Source organism: Protopterus annectens, chromosome 4.part0 (genome assembly GCF_019279795.1).
Source record: "Protopterus annectens isolate FY-2018-M chromosome 4.part0, PAN1.0, whole genome shotgun sequence".
NCBI lineage: Eukaryota > Metazoa > Chordata > Ceratodontiformes > Protopteridae > Protopterus > Protopterus annectens.
The window spans coordinates 491,364,721-491,380,836 of NC_056733.1; the positions used below are offsets into that span (position 1 = coordinate 491,364,721).

General features: G+C 41.0%; 1 protein-coding gene across 1 annotated transcript in view; it reads left to right on the forward strand.

Moving 5' to 3' along the window:
- The first annotated feature begins 292 nt into the window (after nt 1-292).
- LOC122800127 (chemokine-like receptor 1) overlaps nt 293-16,116 on the forward strand; it is a 192,336-nt gene continuing 176,512 nt past the window's right edge. Inside the window, exon 1 of the mRNA XM_044069648.1 lies at nt 293-346. Coding sequence (XP_043925583.1) covers nt 320-346 — 27 coding nt within the window. The 5' untranslated portion in view covers nt 293-319. The remainder of the gene's footprint in view (nt 347-16,116) is intronic.

Here is a 16,116-nt window from a genome sequence, read left to right on the forward strand (position 1 = left end):
GGCATTGCCCATCCCTTGTTTCTTGTTAACTCTTCCTTATCACTACCTATCCAGCACTATCTCTGACTATAAACATAGGCCAGCTGTTTAATCATTTGTCTGTCTACTGTCCCTGTTTGAATCAGTATTCTGCATTGTCTATGAATCTATCTTTTCTGTATTATACAGTCACTGTCATCCTTGTCATTAAATATGTCATTTCTGTTACAGATGACCTGGTACTTCCTTCCTTAAATAAAAGCTGATTAATGCGATGCTGTCAGTTTTTCAATTATTACTGAGAGCAGTGCATTGCAAGAACCTTGCAGTCATACTGAAAATGAGTGGTACATCTGAAAATACTACGGTAAGTGAGCAGTGTTTCAGAACTTTTTTTTTATTGTGATGCACTGAGTACTTGACTTGAAGTATTTGATAATAAAAGCTATTTTTCCACCTGTATAAATTAATTATTTGCTTTGCCACTGGCCTTATATAACTGTTAGATTAGAATGCATACATATTTTATTGTATATAGTATCTGCTAGTAATTTCTTTTAAGCAGAGGAGCCTAGTAAAGATGTCCCAGAAGCAATGTCTGGTTATGTGGCTTGCTCAGTATCGCTCAGTAGAAAAACACAGGCTGTGAGAATCAAACCCAGGATGATTCAGGATCTAGATATTACAGCATATAGCCATATGACCATTGCACCAATCTGACAGAGAGTTTTAACAGCACTGGTTTATAAAATTAGTCATGTTCATTTATTTAATTACAATGTAAATGCCATGCTCATTTATTTAATTACAATATGAATACTTGTAAAGAATAAATATACAGATTTGTATGTACACACACACACACACACACACACACACACACATACACACTTATATATAAACTTAAAATATGAAATTCACTAGGCATTTTTTGTCCAAAACTATTTCAGACCTTGTGAATATTTGTAATAAACATTTTACTTTTTCTTACATCTGATGTCTGCTCCGTTTAACCATAGCCTTGCATATGACTGTGATGACAGCTGCTAGTTGTGTAGTGTGATAGTACAGCTTTATCTTTAGCTTTAGACCATAAAGAGTCCTCGACAGGGAAAGCAGTTATCTACGACATGTACATAGGAAGCAATCTGAAATACAGTATCACATTGTGTATTGTTGCATTATACAATATCCATGTGAATACATTTTGACTCTCATTGGAAATAATTAGAAATAAGAAATGTGCACAGATTTTAGGATAGTGGCAAAACTAGGCACTTAATAGTAAAGTACTGTAATTTGAATGGGAGCTGTCAGTGGTGAGGGGAAATCCTGCACTTAACATGGAATGAAAATGATAACAGTCTGTAGTGACAAAAAAGTGAGAACATTTGAGAGAGAAGACGAGGTGGATTTCTTGAAAAAATGTACTTAGGACTAAATGATAGTAAGGGAAAAAGGGAAGCATTAAAAGCTGTGATGAAAGGAAGGTGTGCTGGGGCTCAGAATCTGTGTTTATTATGTTAAATGAAACCTGAATTAAAAATAAATAACATTGAAATGATGAGACTAATAATATGTAGCTGTAATATAATGTGGTAAAGAACAGGAACAGCATTCTATAAATTACACGCTGCTTCATAAGGGCAAACAGTGGTAGAGCTGAGCTGTAATTTCCTGTTGTGTGATAATTTGAGCACAATATCACAGATGCAATAACTGAAATAAATATTGTGGTTGTAGTGGAGGGAATAAGAAAGAAATGGATTCATCACAGGGATCAAATCTGAAAACTGAAAAGAAGCTTATGAGTATTAGGCATAATAAAAATCAACCATATGTCTTTGCTGTTTTAGGATTACAGAGTGGCCACTATCAGGCAATTGTGCATGTCAGGCCTTAGAATTTACATAGGTTTATATATTCAATGTCAGATTTAAGACTATTATTGCAGTAAAAGTTCTGTGACAGTTCATTCTATAATTGCAAGAAGAACAGAAGGGTGTGTTCAGCAGGGTCAGACTCCTCAGCCTTGCAGGGAAGTCTACAGTAGTGTTGTAAAAAGGAGATTCCATCACAGAAAAAATAAACAAGAGTCTCTGATTTTGGAGGAATAAGGTGGATTTTGTTTTGCCTGTTGCACGATTGGTCAACTCTTTGACATTCCACAGATATTGTTGGGGATATGTGAATTTGCTAACCCTATGATGCAATTGAGGGTGGTTGTAGGACTTCAGCAATGGTGTGCTTTATCTGTCCTACTGGTTGTTATTTTCATGGATACATTCAGAGGACAAAACTAGGATTTTAAGGGATCCATTCTAAAGACATAAGAGTTGCATCTGTATTGTTTCGAGATGATGCTATCCCCTTGCCAAAAAGTAACTGTGACCCTTTGGCATGCACTGAAGCTAAGAATCAGTACGTCTCCATTCAAGATCATGGCTCTTTTCCAGAAAGAGTGTTTTATTCTCTGAAGCTGTAGGGGGACAGTTATCTCAGTGAAGTAGTATAAGCATCTCTGGGTCTTTTTTAATAAGGATGTATTGATGGGATTGGGAGACGGACAGGAGGATAGATGCAGTTGTAGAATTACTGCTAACATTTTACCAGACTGGTGTGGTAAAGTAGGAGCAGAGTCCTCAGATTCTCTAATGGCTGTGTGTATAAGGGTGTAAGCTTAAAAATGCATTGATTAACAGTGTTCGCAGTTCAGACCATTTGAAGAACACTGACTTAGTATCATTACTGGATTTTCTTAAGATACCCCTGTTATACCTGTAGAAGTTTGTAGCAATGAAATTTGTACTACAAAATGTAGCCTACTTATTTTGTGCAGTTAGTTCTTTGTTGTAAAAGCATATTGACAACGTATATTTTGTGGTTGTGATGGCTGATGGTGTTTTAAAATCTGTTTATGAAAATTGTTAATTCTGGATAAAAAGTGCATTTTTTGCTGGTGAAGATTGCCACGTTACAGCCAATTCTACTTCCTTCATAGGAATTCTTATTCTTTATGGACTATTTGTTTTTCGGTTATTATTGGTTCTGGGTATAAAGACTATATCAGAAATATGGGAGTCAGTGTGTCTGAAGAAGGCACAGTATAGAATGTATGTGTACTGAAAATTAAAACTGAAAACTAGAACTGAAAATATCCATTTCACTGAATGCTTGGGGAGAAAAGCTCCAAAACAATGCAACAATTAATTGAGGGAAAGAAATCAATGAGGAGAAAGTCAATACAACATATATTCTGGTCTGATAAACCATTAGGCAAAATATAGTTAGATACACAGACAGTAAACAGTAATTACAGCAAATAAAGTGGTCAGTGTGTACAATAAAAGAGATATGTCAGTACATAGCTTTCTGCAAAAAAGAACAGCAACTAAAAATGTGCTGAAAGGAAATGCGAAACTGGCATTCAAAACAATTGTCTGGATTCATAAAGAGCTACACAAAGTGTAGCAATCATTTTGGTGTCATACAGAGCCACCAACATGATAGCACTATTTGGAATTCATTAAGCAGTTCTATGGGATGTGTAGAGCTGGCAAACAATGGGAAATGGCAGAATATGCTAATGAAAGCATAAAGAACAGAAGTGTATAGCTGGTGCAGTGGTTAACACTGTCACCTCAAAGCAAGAGGTTCTTCAGTTTGATTCTCATCTATGGTGCCTTCTGTCTTGAGTCTGTATGTCCTTCCTACATTTGTGTGGGTTTCCTCTCATATTCCAAAGATGTGGATCTGGAGAATTCCTCCCCGGGCCACCTCTGAATATAGGCTGTGTTCATGTCATACTTTCCCAGTCAACAAATGTTAAATAAAAATAAATACATGCTAATTAGCTAATCCAATATGGCAGAGCTATTGAGGAAGCTATAAAATCATATACTCCTGATGTAGGTATTTACTATGCACAGCAAAATCCTTTTGGAATACAGTCACATTACACTTAGAAAAAAAAACAATATTAGAGGTTGCTGCTGCTACAATTATGCTGTATGAGCAACAGACTTTAAATCAGGGTGCTGCTGCTGCTGCTGCTACTAAACCTCAGACAAGAAGAAGAAGGGTGTTTAGACCCCATTTGACTTACCATGGTCAGTATGGAACAGAAATTGTTAAGTGAGACAGGGTGGACAGCAAAACATTGGAGGAAATATACAACCTGTGTCACCACCCCCTACCTCAGACCATAGAGAAATCATGGAGAAGCCATACCACTGGAACAAAGGTATATTAAGCATTATGAATACCTAGTGGTACTATCTGAAGACCCACAGTGGATATATTATGGTTGTCACAGGCATCAGCCTCCAAAACATTACATCATATTTTAAATGCAATGCTAGTACATGCTGTGAAGATCGGGGGAAGTTGGGCGAAGGCTGCCAGCCTAGTCAAATAGAATTTGATACATAATTCTATCATTTTTGAATATAAATGTAAAATACAGCCTTGTTTCTTAAATGAAAGAAAGCACTGTAAAATGTGAACTTCAAGATTGTAGCAACATTGCCATCTGCTGTAAGGAAAACGAAGCCAAGCATTTCACATCTGTTCTTTTGAAGTTAAAATTATTTCTTGTATATCTTTTTGATCTAGATAGTGGTGCCGAAGTGACTGGCTGACCACATTCTTTCTATTGTCTTAACTTAAGGAATAATTACTAGAGTGTACATGTGAAATGTCTTTTTATTGTTGTAGTTTCCTGAGCAGGTGTTCGATTGTTAAATAATGTGGCTTTTTGGCCTGTGAACTCCAGACTAAGTGTTAAAATGATGTAATGTGTATACTGGGAAAACCTAAGTGTCAAAATGAGGTAATCTGGGAGGGCCTAGAAGAGCTGTTTGTTAGTGAGTTTAAAAACTATTGCTCAGAGAGAGAGAGACTGTAAGCATTTTGATCTTGATATCCAACTTATCAGCACTCTGCCTGTTGTCTTATATAAGTAGTATCTTAGAAGTATGTTTTCTTGTAGTAATAGCTAGGAACTTAAAAGAGAGTTAGACTAAGTGTTTTTCTGTTATATCAGAACTTTCCTACTGTATTGTTTTAAGTTTCTGTGTGATCTCTGAACTCATAAATATCACTGTGGTGTAGTAGTATTGTCTTGTGTTTTAACTATTTATTATTAAATATTTTAAAACCTTTTACCTCTGGCTGGTTTGTGTAGAGATAAGTAAGCTCTAGAGTACATTGCATGCTTATAAGTGATCCTGTAATAAGCCCTTCCAATAAGCCTTAGACTGATTAGTCATATTACCAATTGGATAATAATATTGCACAATATTAATTGGACACCTTTTTAAGGGCCTTTGGGTAGCTGATAAGTATTAGCTGGTGGTGGCAGAAATTACTACAGTATAGTATGGGTAAAGGGGCACAGCTGGAGAATCTGTGTCAGCCTTTCCCAGGAGTATCTGTGAAGTTGTATAAATACTTATCTCAAAGTGTGTGTGGTGTGTCAGCTACCTGGGTAAGGACATGAAGCATTGGTGGGACAGAGAGGGTACTGGAGCTTAGCTTGCCAGCTAGGCTGAGATCTGGACCTTATAGCTGTATCAGTGGGGAGTCTTATTGGGGACCTGGAGAGCAAGGGAGCAACCAGCCCCAGACTGACTGTGATCTATGTGTGCACTTAAGGGAAATTGTACTTTTATGTGTGTATTTGTGATCCTTTCCTTTTCTATGAGACACCCTCCCTGGTGTTAGTGGTGAGGATTGATGCTCCTTGATTGCTGGGCCTGGGCACGGTCATCACATTTGTGGTTGGCGGTGGTTGGGATAAGATATCCTCACCTGTGGTTTGCAGTGGTGTGGGTAGAGTGAATCCCGTAGCTCATGTACAGTGATCTCTGAAGGTATTTAGTACTCCAAATCAGCTACGCAGTGAATACTCAGAGTTTAGATCACAATTGTTTTATTTCTTTTGTTAGCTTAGTTAGTCAGGTTGAGCAGGAAGCATGTCAGCACAGGAGTATGGAAAGCATACAAGGTGGAGATGTGCCAGGCTAGCGGACTGATGGATGGAATCCTAAGGCAGACCTGATTGCAGCCTTGGATACAGCTGCATCAGAAAACATTATCCAGGAGGACAATCAGACTGGCAGTGGCGATGCAATATCCTCTGAGAATGGACAGCTCAACCTTTCTGTGAAGGACAATCAGACTGGCAGTGGAGATACAATATCTTCGGAGAATGGACAGCTCAACCTTTCTGCAGTGGACTTAAAAATCCAGCTGACGCTAAAGAGACTTGAGTTGGAGACCAGGCATTTGGAGATAGAAGCCGAAGAAAAGGAGCATCAGAGGAAGTATGAGACAGAAACGTTGACTCTTCACCAGAGTCATGGAGGTAATGGGGAAGGGAGTAACTGGACCCCAGAAGCACAACAGGTCAGTAAATTTCTTGCGCAATTTAAAAAGGGGGATAATTTTAATAGTTTCATTCAAATGTTTGAAAGGGTATGCAAACTGTATAGTGTTGACCAAAGGCTCTGGGTATGGTTCCTGCACCCTTACTCCATGGGAAAGCTGTAACTTGTATATCACAAATGCCTGACTCTGTCTGTTTTGATTATACTGCTGTAAAAAGATGTCTTTTAGAATGTTTTAAGCTAACACCTGAAATGTATAGGAAAACGTTTTGTGAGCATAGAAGCAAGGCAGATGGAAATGTATGTGAATATGTTGCTGAACAGAGCACTTATTTTCATAGCTGGGTGAGTGGATATCAGGTCACCACTTTTGAAGGGCGGGCAGACCTTTTGGTGAGGAACAAGCCCTTAGCACTTTGCCTGAGCATATGAGGATCTGGTTAGCTGATACACAATATGCTACTTCAGATGAGTTGGGGAAGAAGGGAGACCTATACCTGGCAAGCATGGCAGTTCTGCAGAGGAAGGGGACCCCCAGTTCTGCTCATGGGTCTATAGGAGCCCATGGTGGGTAGCACAGACTGCCTCAACAGAATCTGCCAGTAGCAGGGGAAGCCACTAGTCCAGGTAAACATCCAGGAGCTAGGGTTAAATGTTTTGAATGCAACTAGTGGGGCCATGTGGCAAACAGATGTCCATGGAGGCAAGGTGGGGAACCAAAGGTGAGGGAGCCAGTAAGTAGGAAAGACAAAATGCCAATAGTGGGTTGTCTTGAGACAACAAGGGTATGGAACTGCCATCCTGTAGATGTCCTGAGAGGGAATGATTTGGATGAGGCAGTACCATGTACTTATGCAGTTATACACAGTGAGGCTAGGAGACAATCCTGTGGGTCTGGTAGCCTCAGGGAGACCCAGACAGGCTGTATACTTGCAGCCAGGACTGCTGAGGGGGTTACTTCAGGGAGGGAGGTACTTTGTAGCAGTGAGACTGAATGTGAGCCATAGCTGCTTGTGGGTACTGATGTTCTCTTGGGCAGGGTAACTCCAAAGGTAGAGGTGAGTAGTAGTACCCAGGCTGACAGTGAGGTAACACTGCCAGAGGATTCCAGACTTCTTGTGGAAGGGGAGCTGGGTAGGGTTACAAAGAGAGAGTTGAGACAATCTCAGCTCTCAGGCCTTACATTTCAAGGCCTGAGGCAGATAGCTAGGGAGGCACCTGGTTCTCAAGGGAAGGGGGAATCTGTATACTGGGACAAAGGGTTACTATACAGAGAGTGGACCCCTAAGGGAGGGCTAGAAGGTGAGAGAGTACAGTAGTTGGTAGTGCCTAGATCCTACAATCTGGCACTTCTAACCATAGCCCATGATATTCCCTTTGCAGGTCATATGGGCATAAAACGTACAAAGAGGTGTATTATGCAAAACTTCTATTGGCCTGGAATTTCCAGAGATGTAACAGGGTACTGCAGGACCTGTGAGCAGTGCCAAATGGTAGGCAAGGCAGGAGACAAGGTGAGAGCTCCGTTGATGCCTTTGCCTGTGATTGAGGAGCCATTTCAGAGGGTAGTTATGGATATTGCCGGTCCTCTGAGTACCCCAAGTTCTACAGGGAAAAGTATATCCTAGTGGTAGTGGATCATGCTACACAATACCCTGAGGCAGTGGCTTTGTCCTCTATCAAGGCAGAGAAGGTGGCTAATGCTTTGATAGAGATTTTCAGTAGGGTAGATTTCCCAAAAGAAATACTGTCTGACAGAGGTGCCGATTTCATGTCAGACCTGCTGGCTTGTCTGTGGAAGTCCTGTGGGGTGAAGCACATGAAGACCACTCCCTACCATTCCCAGACTAATCGTCTTGTTGAGAGGTTAAAATCCACAATCAAGTCCATGCTACAGGCATTTGCAGATCAGTTTAAGAGGGAGTGGGACAAATATTTGCCCAATCTGTTATTTACTTACAGAGAAGCTCCCAGGAATCCACAGGTTTTTCACCCTTTGAGTTGCTGTATGGGCATAGGGTGAGGGGACCTTTAGCTTTAATTTGAGATGAGTGGGAAGGTGAGTGTTAGTCTCACAAGGAGTCTGTTGTGGCGTACATCCTAAACCTCAGGACAAGGCTCAGAGAACTCATGGGCTTGGCCCAGGAGAACCTGGCAGAAGCCCAACAACAGAAAAAAATGTGGTATGACAGGAATGCTTGAGCTAGGGAATATGCAGTGGGGAAGAAGGTAATGGTTCTCATTCCTGTCAGACACAACAAGCTGCAAGCAGCTTGGGAGGGACCCTACAAGGTGGTAAGAAAGGAAAGTGATGTTAACTACACGATGGAACTGCTAGGCAGATGGCCGGGGCACAAATTATGAAATGTTAACATGAAAAAACCTTACCATGATAGGGAGGCCCTTGTGCTGAGCATTTGCAGTGGATTGCAGGAGGAGTCTGAGGGAGATCTGGGAAGTGATCTCCTCAGTGAGGCTCAGGCTGACACCTCGGTGGAAGGGGTAGCAATATCCCAGCAGCTATCTCCTACCCGGGTTCAAGAAATCCGAGCAGTGTTGCAGGAATTTGGGGATGTGTTCACTGGGAAACCAGGGTATGCCCACCTGGTGCAGCACCAGGTGGATACAGGACCCCAAAGACCTATTAGACAGGCCCCTCATAAGGTACCTGAGAGAGTCAAACAGACTCTGAGGGAAGAGGTACAGGAGATGTCGGAACTAGGGGTGATTCAAGCATCCAACAGTCTGTGGGCCTCGCTAGTGGTGCTGGTGCCAAAGAAGGATGGCAGCACCAGGTTCTGTGTGGATTACAGGAAATTAAATAGTCACACAGAGTCAAATGCTTACCCCATGCCTAGGCCAGATGAGGCCCTAGAGCTGGGTGGGGATAAGTATCTTACAACCATTGATCTTACCAAGGGTTGCTGGCAGGTGCTTTTGATTCCCAGTTCTGGAGAGAAGTCAGCCTTTGTGACTCCTTTTAGCTTGTATGAGTTCACAAAGATGCCCTTTGGAATGAACAATGCCCCAGCGACTTTCCCGAGGCTGGTGGATAATATCCTAGCAGGAGCAGGAGGGTTTGCCCTTGCTTACCTAGACGATATTGCCATCTACAGCCATTCCTGGCCAGAGCACCTTCAGCATGTCAGGGAGTTACTAGGCAGACAACAGAGGGCAGGGTTGACCATTAAGCTGAACAAATGTCAGGTAGGTATGGCAGAGGTCTCCTACCTAGGACATAGAGTGGGTGAGTGGTAAGATAAGGCCAGAACCTGCCAAAGTGGAAGCTATTCAGGCATAGCATGCACCTGTTACCAAAAAGCAGTTGAGGGCATTCTTAGGGACAGCAGGGTACTACAGAAAGTTTGTCCCCAGTTATAGTACCAGAGCTGCTCCCCTCACAGACCTGACAAGGAAGAACAGGCCAGATAAGTTAGTGTGGACCCCAACATGTGAGCAGGCATTTCTGAAGTCTAAAGAAGCTTTGGGAGGACCCCCTGTGTTAGCCAGTCCAGATTACAGCAAATAATTTGTTGTACAGGTGGATGCTTTGAACCATGGGGTGGGGGCTGTACTTAGCCAGATTTCTTCAGAGGGGGAAGAGCATCCAGTGGTTTATCTCACTCGTAGGCTCCAACCCAGGGAGTAATGCTCTGCAGCTGTTGAAAAGAATGTCTAGCTATAGTGTGGGCACTGCAAAAACTTCAGCCTTATCTGTATGGAAGAAAATTCACTGTAATGATACAGATCACAACCTCATAATATGGTTAAGCAGAGTCAGTCAGAAAAATGCCAAGTTGCTAAGATGGAGACTGGGGTTGCAAGCATATGATATGTCAGTGCAGCACAGCAGTGAAATTATCAATGCCAGTGCAGATGGGCTCTCAAGACAGGTAATGTAGTGAAGTATACCCAGATAGACCTAACCCTCTCAAGCGGCATTTCTCAAGGGTCACTTGAAAAACTAGCTTGAGTTCTCCGGGGGGGGAGATGTAAGGCTGCCAGCCTAGTCAAATATAATTTGATACATAATTCTATCATTTGTGAATATAAATGTAAAATACAGCCTTGTTTCTTAAATGAAAGAAAACACTGCAAAATGTGAACTTCAAGATTGTCACAACGTTGTCATCTGCTGTAAGGAAAACGAAGCCAAGCATTTCACATCTGTTCTTTCGAAATTAAAATTATTTCTTATATACCCTTTTGATCTAGATAGTGGTGCCAAAGTGGCTGCTTGAACACATTCTTTCTATTGTCTTAACTTAAGGAATAATTACTAGAGTGTACATGTGAAATGTCTTTTTATTGTTGTAGTTTCCTGAGCAGGTGTTAGATTGTTAAATAATGTGGCTCTTTGGCCTGTGAACTCCAGACTAAGTGTTAAAATGATATAATATGTATACTGGGAAAACCTAAGTGTCAAAAATGATGTAATCTGGGAGGGCCTAGAAGAGCTGTTTGTTAGTGAGTTTAAAAACTATTGTTCAGAGAGAGACTGTAAGCATTTTGATCTTGATATCCAACTTATCAGCACTTTGCCTGTTGTCTTATGTAAATAGCGTCTTTGAAGTACGTTTTCTTGTAGTAATAGCTAAGAACTTAGAAAATAGTTAGACTAAGTGTTTTTCTGTTATATCAGAACTTTCCTACTGTATTGTTTTAAGTTTCTGTGTGATCTCTGAACTCTTAGATATCACTGTGGTATGGTAGTATTGTCTTGTGTTTTAATTATTTATTATTAAATATTTTAAAACCTTTTACCTGTGGCTGGTTTGTGTAGAGATAATTAAGCTCTAAAGTACATTGCATGCTTATAAGTGATCCTGTAATAAGCCCTTCCAATAAGCCTTAGAATGATTAGTCACATTACCAATTGGATAATAATATTGCACAGTAATAATTGGACACCCTTTTAAGGGCCTTTGAGTACCTGATAAGCATTAGCTGGTGGTGGCAGAAATTACTACAGTATAGTCTAGGTAAAGGGTCACAGCTGGAGAATCTGTGTCAGCCTTTCCTAGGAGTGTCTGTGAAGTTGTATAAATACTTATCTCAAAGTGTGTGTGTGGTGTGTCAGCTACCTGCGCAGGGACACGAAGCACTGGTGGGACAGAAAGGGTACTGAAGGTTAGCTTGACAGCTAGGCTGAGATCTGGACCCTATAGCTGTGCCAGTGGGGAGTCTTATTGGGGACCTGGAGAGCAAGGGAGCAACCAGCCCAAGACTGACTGTGATCTCTGTGTGCACGTAAGGGAGATTGTACTTTTCTGTGTGTATGTGCTATCCTTTCCTCTTCTATGAGACAGCCTCCCTGGTGTTAGTGGTGAGGATTGAGGCTTCTTGATTGCTAGGTCAGGGCATGGTCATCACACATGCAATGGAGTATATCTATTTCCAACCAACACCACAGAAGATAGCTCAAGGACCATCTAGGAATTTTATGCAATAACACACTTTATTAATCTTTTGAGGGCCATAGATCACACACACATGAAAATAAATGTACCACCTGTGGAATAAGGAAGGAGGTACATAAACAGAAAAGTTTTTCACTCTATAAACTGACAAGTTGTCTCTAATGCCCAAGGGGTCATCTACAGTGTTTGTATAGGTAACTCATGCAGTTTCCATGACTCACACGTATGGCAAACCTTTGAGCAGTACAGCAGTTTTGCTAGGGGTGACATTATCAAGGGCATGTAGGTTATGTACTGGAATCCCAGCTCATGACACCCATGAGAAACCCACTCAACCCCACTGAGCAAGCATATAATGAGACTCATGCTCAAATTAGGAATATCATAGAATGTGTGTTTGGTTTGTTTAAATCAAGGTTCTGGCATTTTTGTGAGGTTTCTGTGTTATAGTCAGGTAGCATAGTCTGGATAGAAGCCTGCTGTTATCCAAGTCTCGTTGTTTTGCTTGTTGAGTTTCCTGTGGTTCTGGCAGCCATCTTCTGCTGATAGTGTTTTGTCCTCTCTGTAAGTGAGAGTAACAGGATTGCCTGACCTTTTCTAGCACAAGTGATTGGTTGAAAGAGCAGGGTCTAGCAGGACTGGATAGTAATTAGTCATGTAATGTCAGTAATATCTCCTCCAAGACAGAAACACATTCAACCACCACAACATAGCACAAACCACAGGACACATAGCTCACCCCCACAGTGTGCCTCTCAACCTAAGCCCCTAAGGCTAAACACATTGCTCAATACACTAATCATAGGTGACTCAATAGTGAGGCACAAAGATGTCCCACTCACGAGACTGAATAAGAAGAAAGTAACAGTCAGCTGTCTATCAGGTGCCAGAATCCGACACATAACACATGCACTTAGGTTTCTCCACAACAAGTACAGGTATGAGTCTGTCATTGCCCATGTGGGTGTGAATGACCTGAGAAGCACCTCCCTGGACTACATGAAAAGAGACATAGTGGAGCTCTTGCATTATGTGGCCCAGACAAGTATGACACTAGCCCTGAGCAGTATTCTACCATCACCCAGAATGATACCACAGTACAAACAAAAAATGGTTGACTTCAACAATTGGATACGTTTCTGGTGTCATTTTAAGGGGATGCAGTATCTGTCTGCTTGGGATGACATGATTGACAGATCTTGATGCTTTGCCAGAGATGGCCTGCATCTGTCACCCCTGAGTTTCCAGGTACTGGCTAACCACCCCTATAGTGCCTTTTTTGGGTTGTATTCCAAAGACCAAATTACCACCATAACAGCTATAAATAAATGTAATGTGAGGATCGTGCTGCTTAACACTTGAAGTCTAAATCTCAAGATGCACTCGCTCGAAGCACTCAAAATGGAGAACATCGACATTTGTGCTGTAGTGGAGACCTGGTTTAAAGCAGCAGAAAGCATCCCTGCACTACCAGGCTAAACCAGGCTATAATTCATTCCACCCATTCCTGCCATGAATCGTGGACCGAAGCTCTAAAGGCAGTGGTGTCTCCATATTCATAAAGGATATGCACACCTCCAGACTAGCATAATGCATCTGAGATACTTCAGGTACAACTAACTTTGGGTAAGACTGCGATCCAGGTCTTAGTCTGCTATAGGTCCCCAACAAAGTCCCTAGACTCTCAATCCATGTTTCTAAGTACCCTGGAATCTATCAAGGTCCAGCCCAACACTCTCATACTAGGAGATTTCAACTAACCGTCCATCAACTGGGAAAACTACTCAAGTACCAATGCACTGGCCCAATGCTTCTTGGAATTCATCAATTCCAATGCACTGGACCAGTTCATTGTTACCCCTACTAGAGGAAGCAACATCCTTCACCTGATTATTACTTACATGGGCCATTGCTCTACACCAATAGTCAATTCCTCCCTGGTTAGATCCAACCACAAAGTAATCACCATGGAAATCAATATCTCACCCACACCCCCCCCCCCTCGCAAAGGTATCCACTATGGAAAACTTCTCCAAAGCTGACTTTGGACTTCTAAATATAGAGGTGGCTAACTTCTTGGCATCCATGCCAATGGAAAATAGATGCATGACTATCAAATCATACACCAGTGCACTGTACGGACACGTACATAAATGCATGGAACTAGCCATACCCAACAGAACCAAGATGCTCTCCTCCAAAAAAGGAAGCTAGTCTGGTGGTCCTCTGCCATTAATAAACTCTACAACAGAAGGAAGAAACTGTTGCAGGAAAAGGTGAAGTCCCAAGACTGGAATAATTCATTTATTAGCCTCAACAAAAAGTTGAGATCCCTCATAAAAACCTCCAAAGCCATCTGTGAAGGCAGAATTGCAATAGACACTAAAAACAACCACAGAGCCTTCTTTAGTTACATCAATACCCAGATTTGCTCTGAGTTACTGCACAATGGTACCTCTTACACTGAGCCAACTGATATTGCCAACATACTGGCTGACAGATTCAGTGCCATCTTTACCCCTCTCACCCTCCAAAAGACCAATCTCAATAGTGGAAGAATGCCAGGGACCCTGCATTACTGCAGCACAGGTTAAAGCTGCATTGTCTAAGGCCAAGAATACAGCTTCCATGGGACCTGATAATATCACTGGCTGTGTTCTACATGAATTACAAAGTGAAATGGTACCACATCTGTGTGCTCTGTTCACTCACACTGTCACCACAGGCTTTATCCCTACAGAATGGTGCACTGCTGCAGTCATCCCTCTCTATAAAGGAAGAATGATTACAGAACCTGGAAATTATTGGCCCATTAGCCGGATGAGTCTGATATGTAAGGCTATGGAGCGCATCATCATGGACCTAATTAGCAAGGATATAGGGAATCTCCAAACTATATCCCACGCAATTTGGTTTTGTGAGAGGGAGATCATGCCTGCTCAACCTGGTTGACTTCTTTTAGTCAGTCACCAGAGCGATGGATAAAGGTAAGGCAGTTCATACAGCCTACCTCAATCTGGCCAAGGACTTTGATACCATTCCTCACTCAGGAATTATTGATAAACTCATCAAACTAGGCATTAACCCCTATATTGTTAGGTGGGTTGCAAATTGGCTCACAGATAGAACAAACAGTGTGAAACAGCAGGCTGCAAGTCAGACTGCCAACAAGTCACGAGTGGAGTCTCACAATGATCGGTCCTCGGTGCACTCCTGTTTGGCATATACTTATCAGAAGTCTAGGCCAACATGGAGGGACTCTGGCTGACAAAAGTTGCAGGTGACTGAAAGCTGGGAGCCATGATTAACTCCCCAAGGGATGCAGACATCCTACAGAAAGGCCTCTCTGAGACCTATGACTGGTTTTGAACCACGGCCTTAAGCTTAATGCCAAAAAAAATGCATCATCATACCCTTTGGGGATATATATATATATATATATATATATATATATATATATATATATATATATGTGTGTGTGTGTGTGTGTGTATGTGTATATACATATCTATATATATATATATATATATATATATATATATATATATATATATATATATATATATATATATATATATATATATATATATATGGGTCCACTAAACTCCTAAACTCAAGATACTGAGACCAAAGTCTCTAAAGCTCAAAATACTGAAAGTCAAAATATCGAAAAAAGAACACAGTAAAGCAGCACAACTATAGTGTATCAGAACTACTTACAGAAACATATTACTCTTCTGCAAGTATAGACAGGGATGCAAGACCCTGTGCACCCCCACACCCCCTATACTGAAATATATCAACTCCAAGATTGCACTTCACTACACTACACTAAAGTGCAATCTTGGAGTTGATATATTTAAGTAGCAGGGGGTGTGGGGGTGCAGCTCCCCTTCTTATACTTGGAAAAGAATAATATGGTTTGTGTTTTATTTGTTTCAGTATGTGTTTGTGCTGGAATATAATAAGTGTTGGTATCCTGTGTGTTTTCAGTATTTTGCGTTTTCAGCATTTTGAGCTTTAGAGATTTTGGTCTCAGTATTTTGAGTTTAGGTATTTTGAAAGTCGGTATTTTGAAGTGGACCCATATATATATATATATATATATATATATATATATATATATATATATATATATATGTATATACATATATATATATATATATATATATAAATACACATATGTATATGTATGTATATATGGTTCTACTTCTAATGAACGAAAACTCACTTAACTGACTTTCTTAATACCGAGATGAGTTCAACAAAACTGCATTTGAATGAATACTCTGATCACCGACTGAAAACTCCAGGAAAGTAGCCACTTA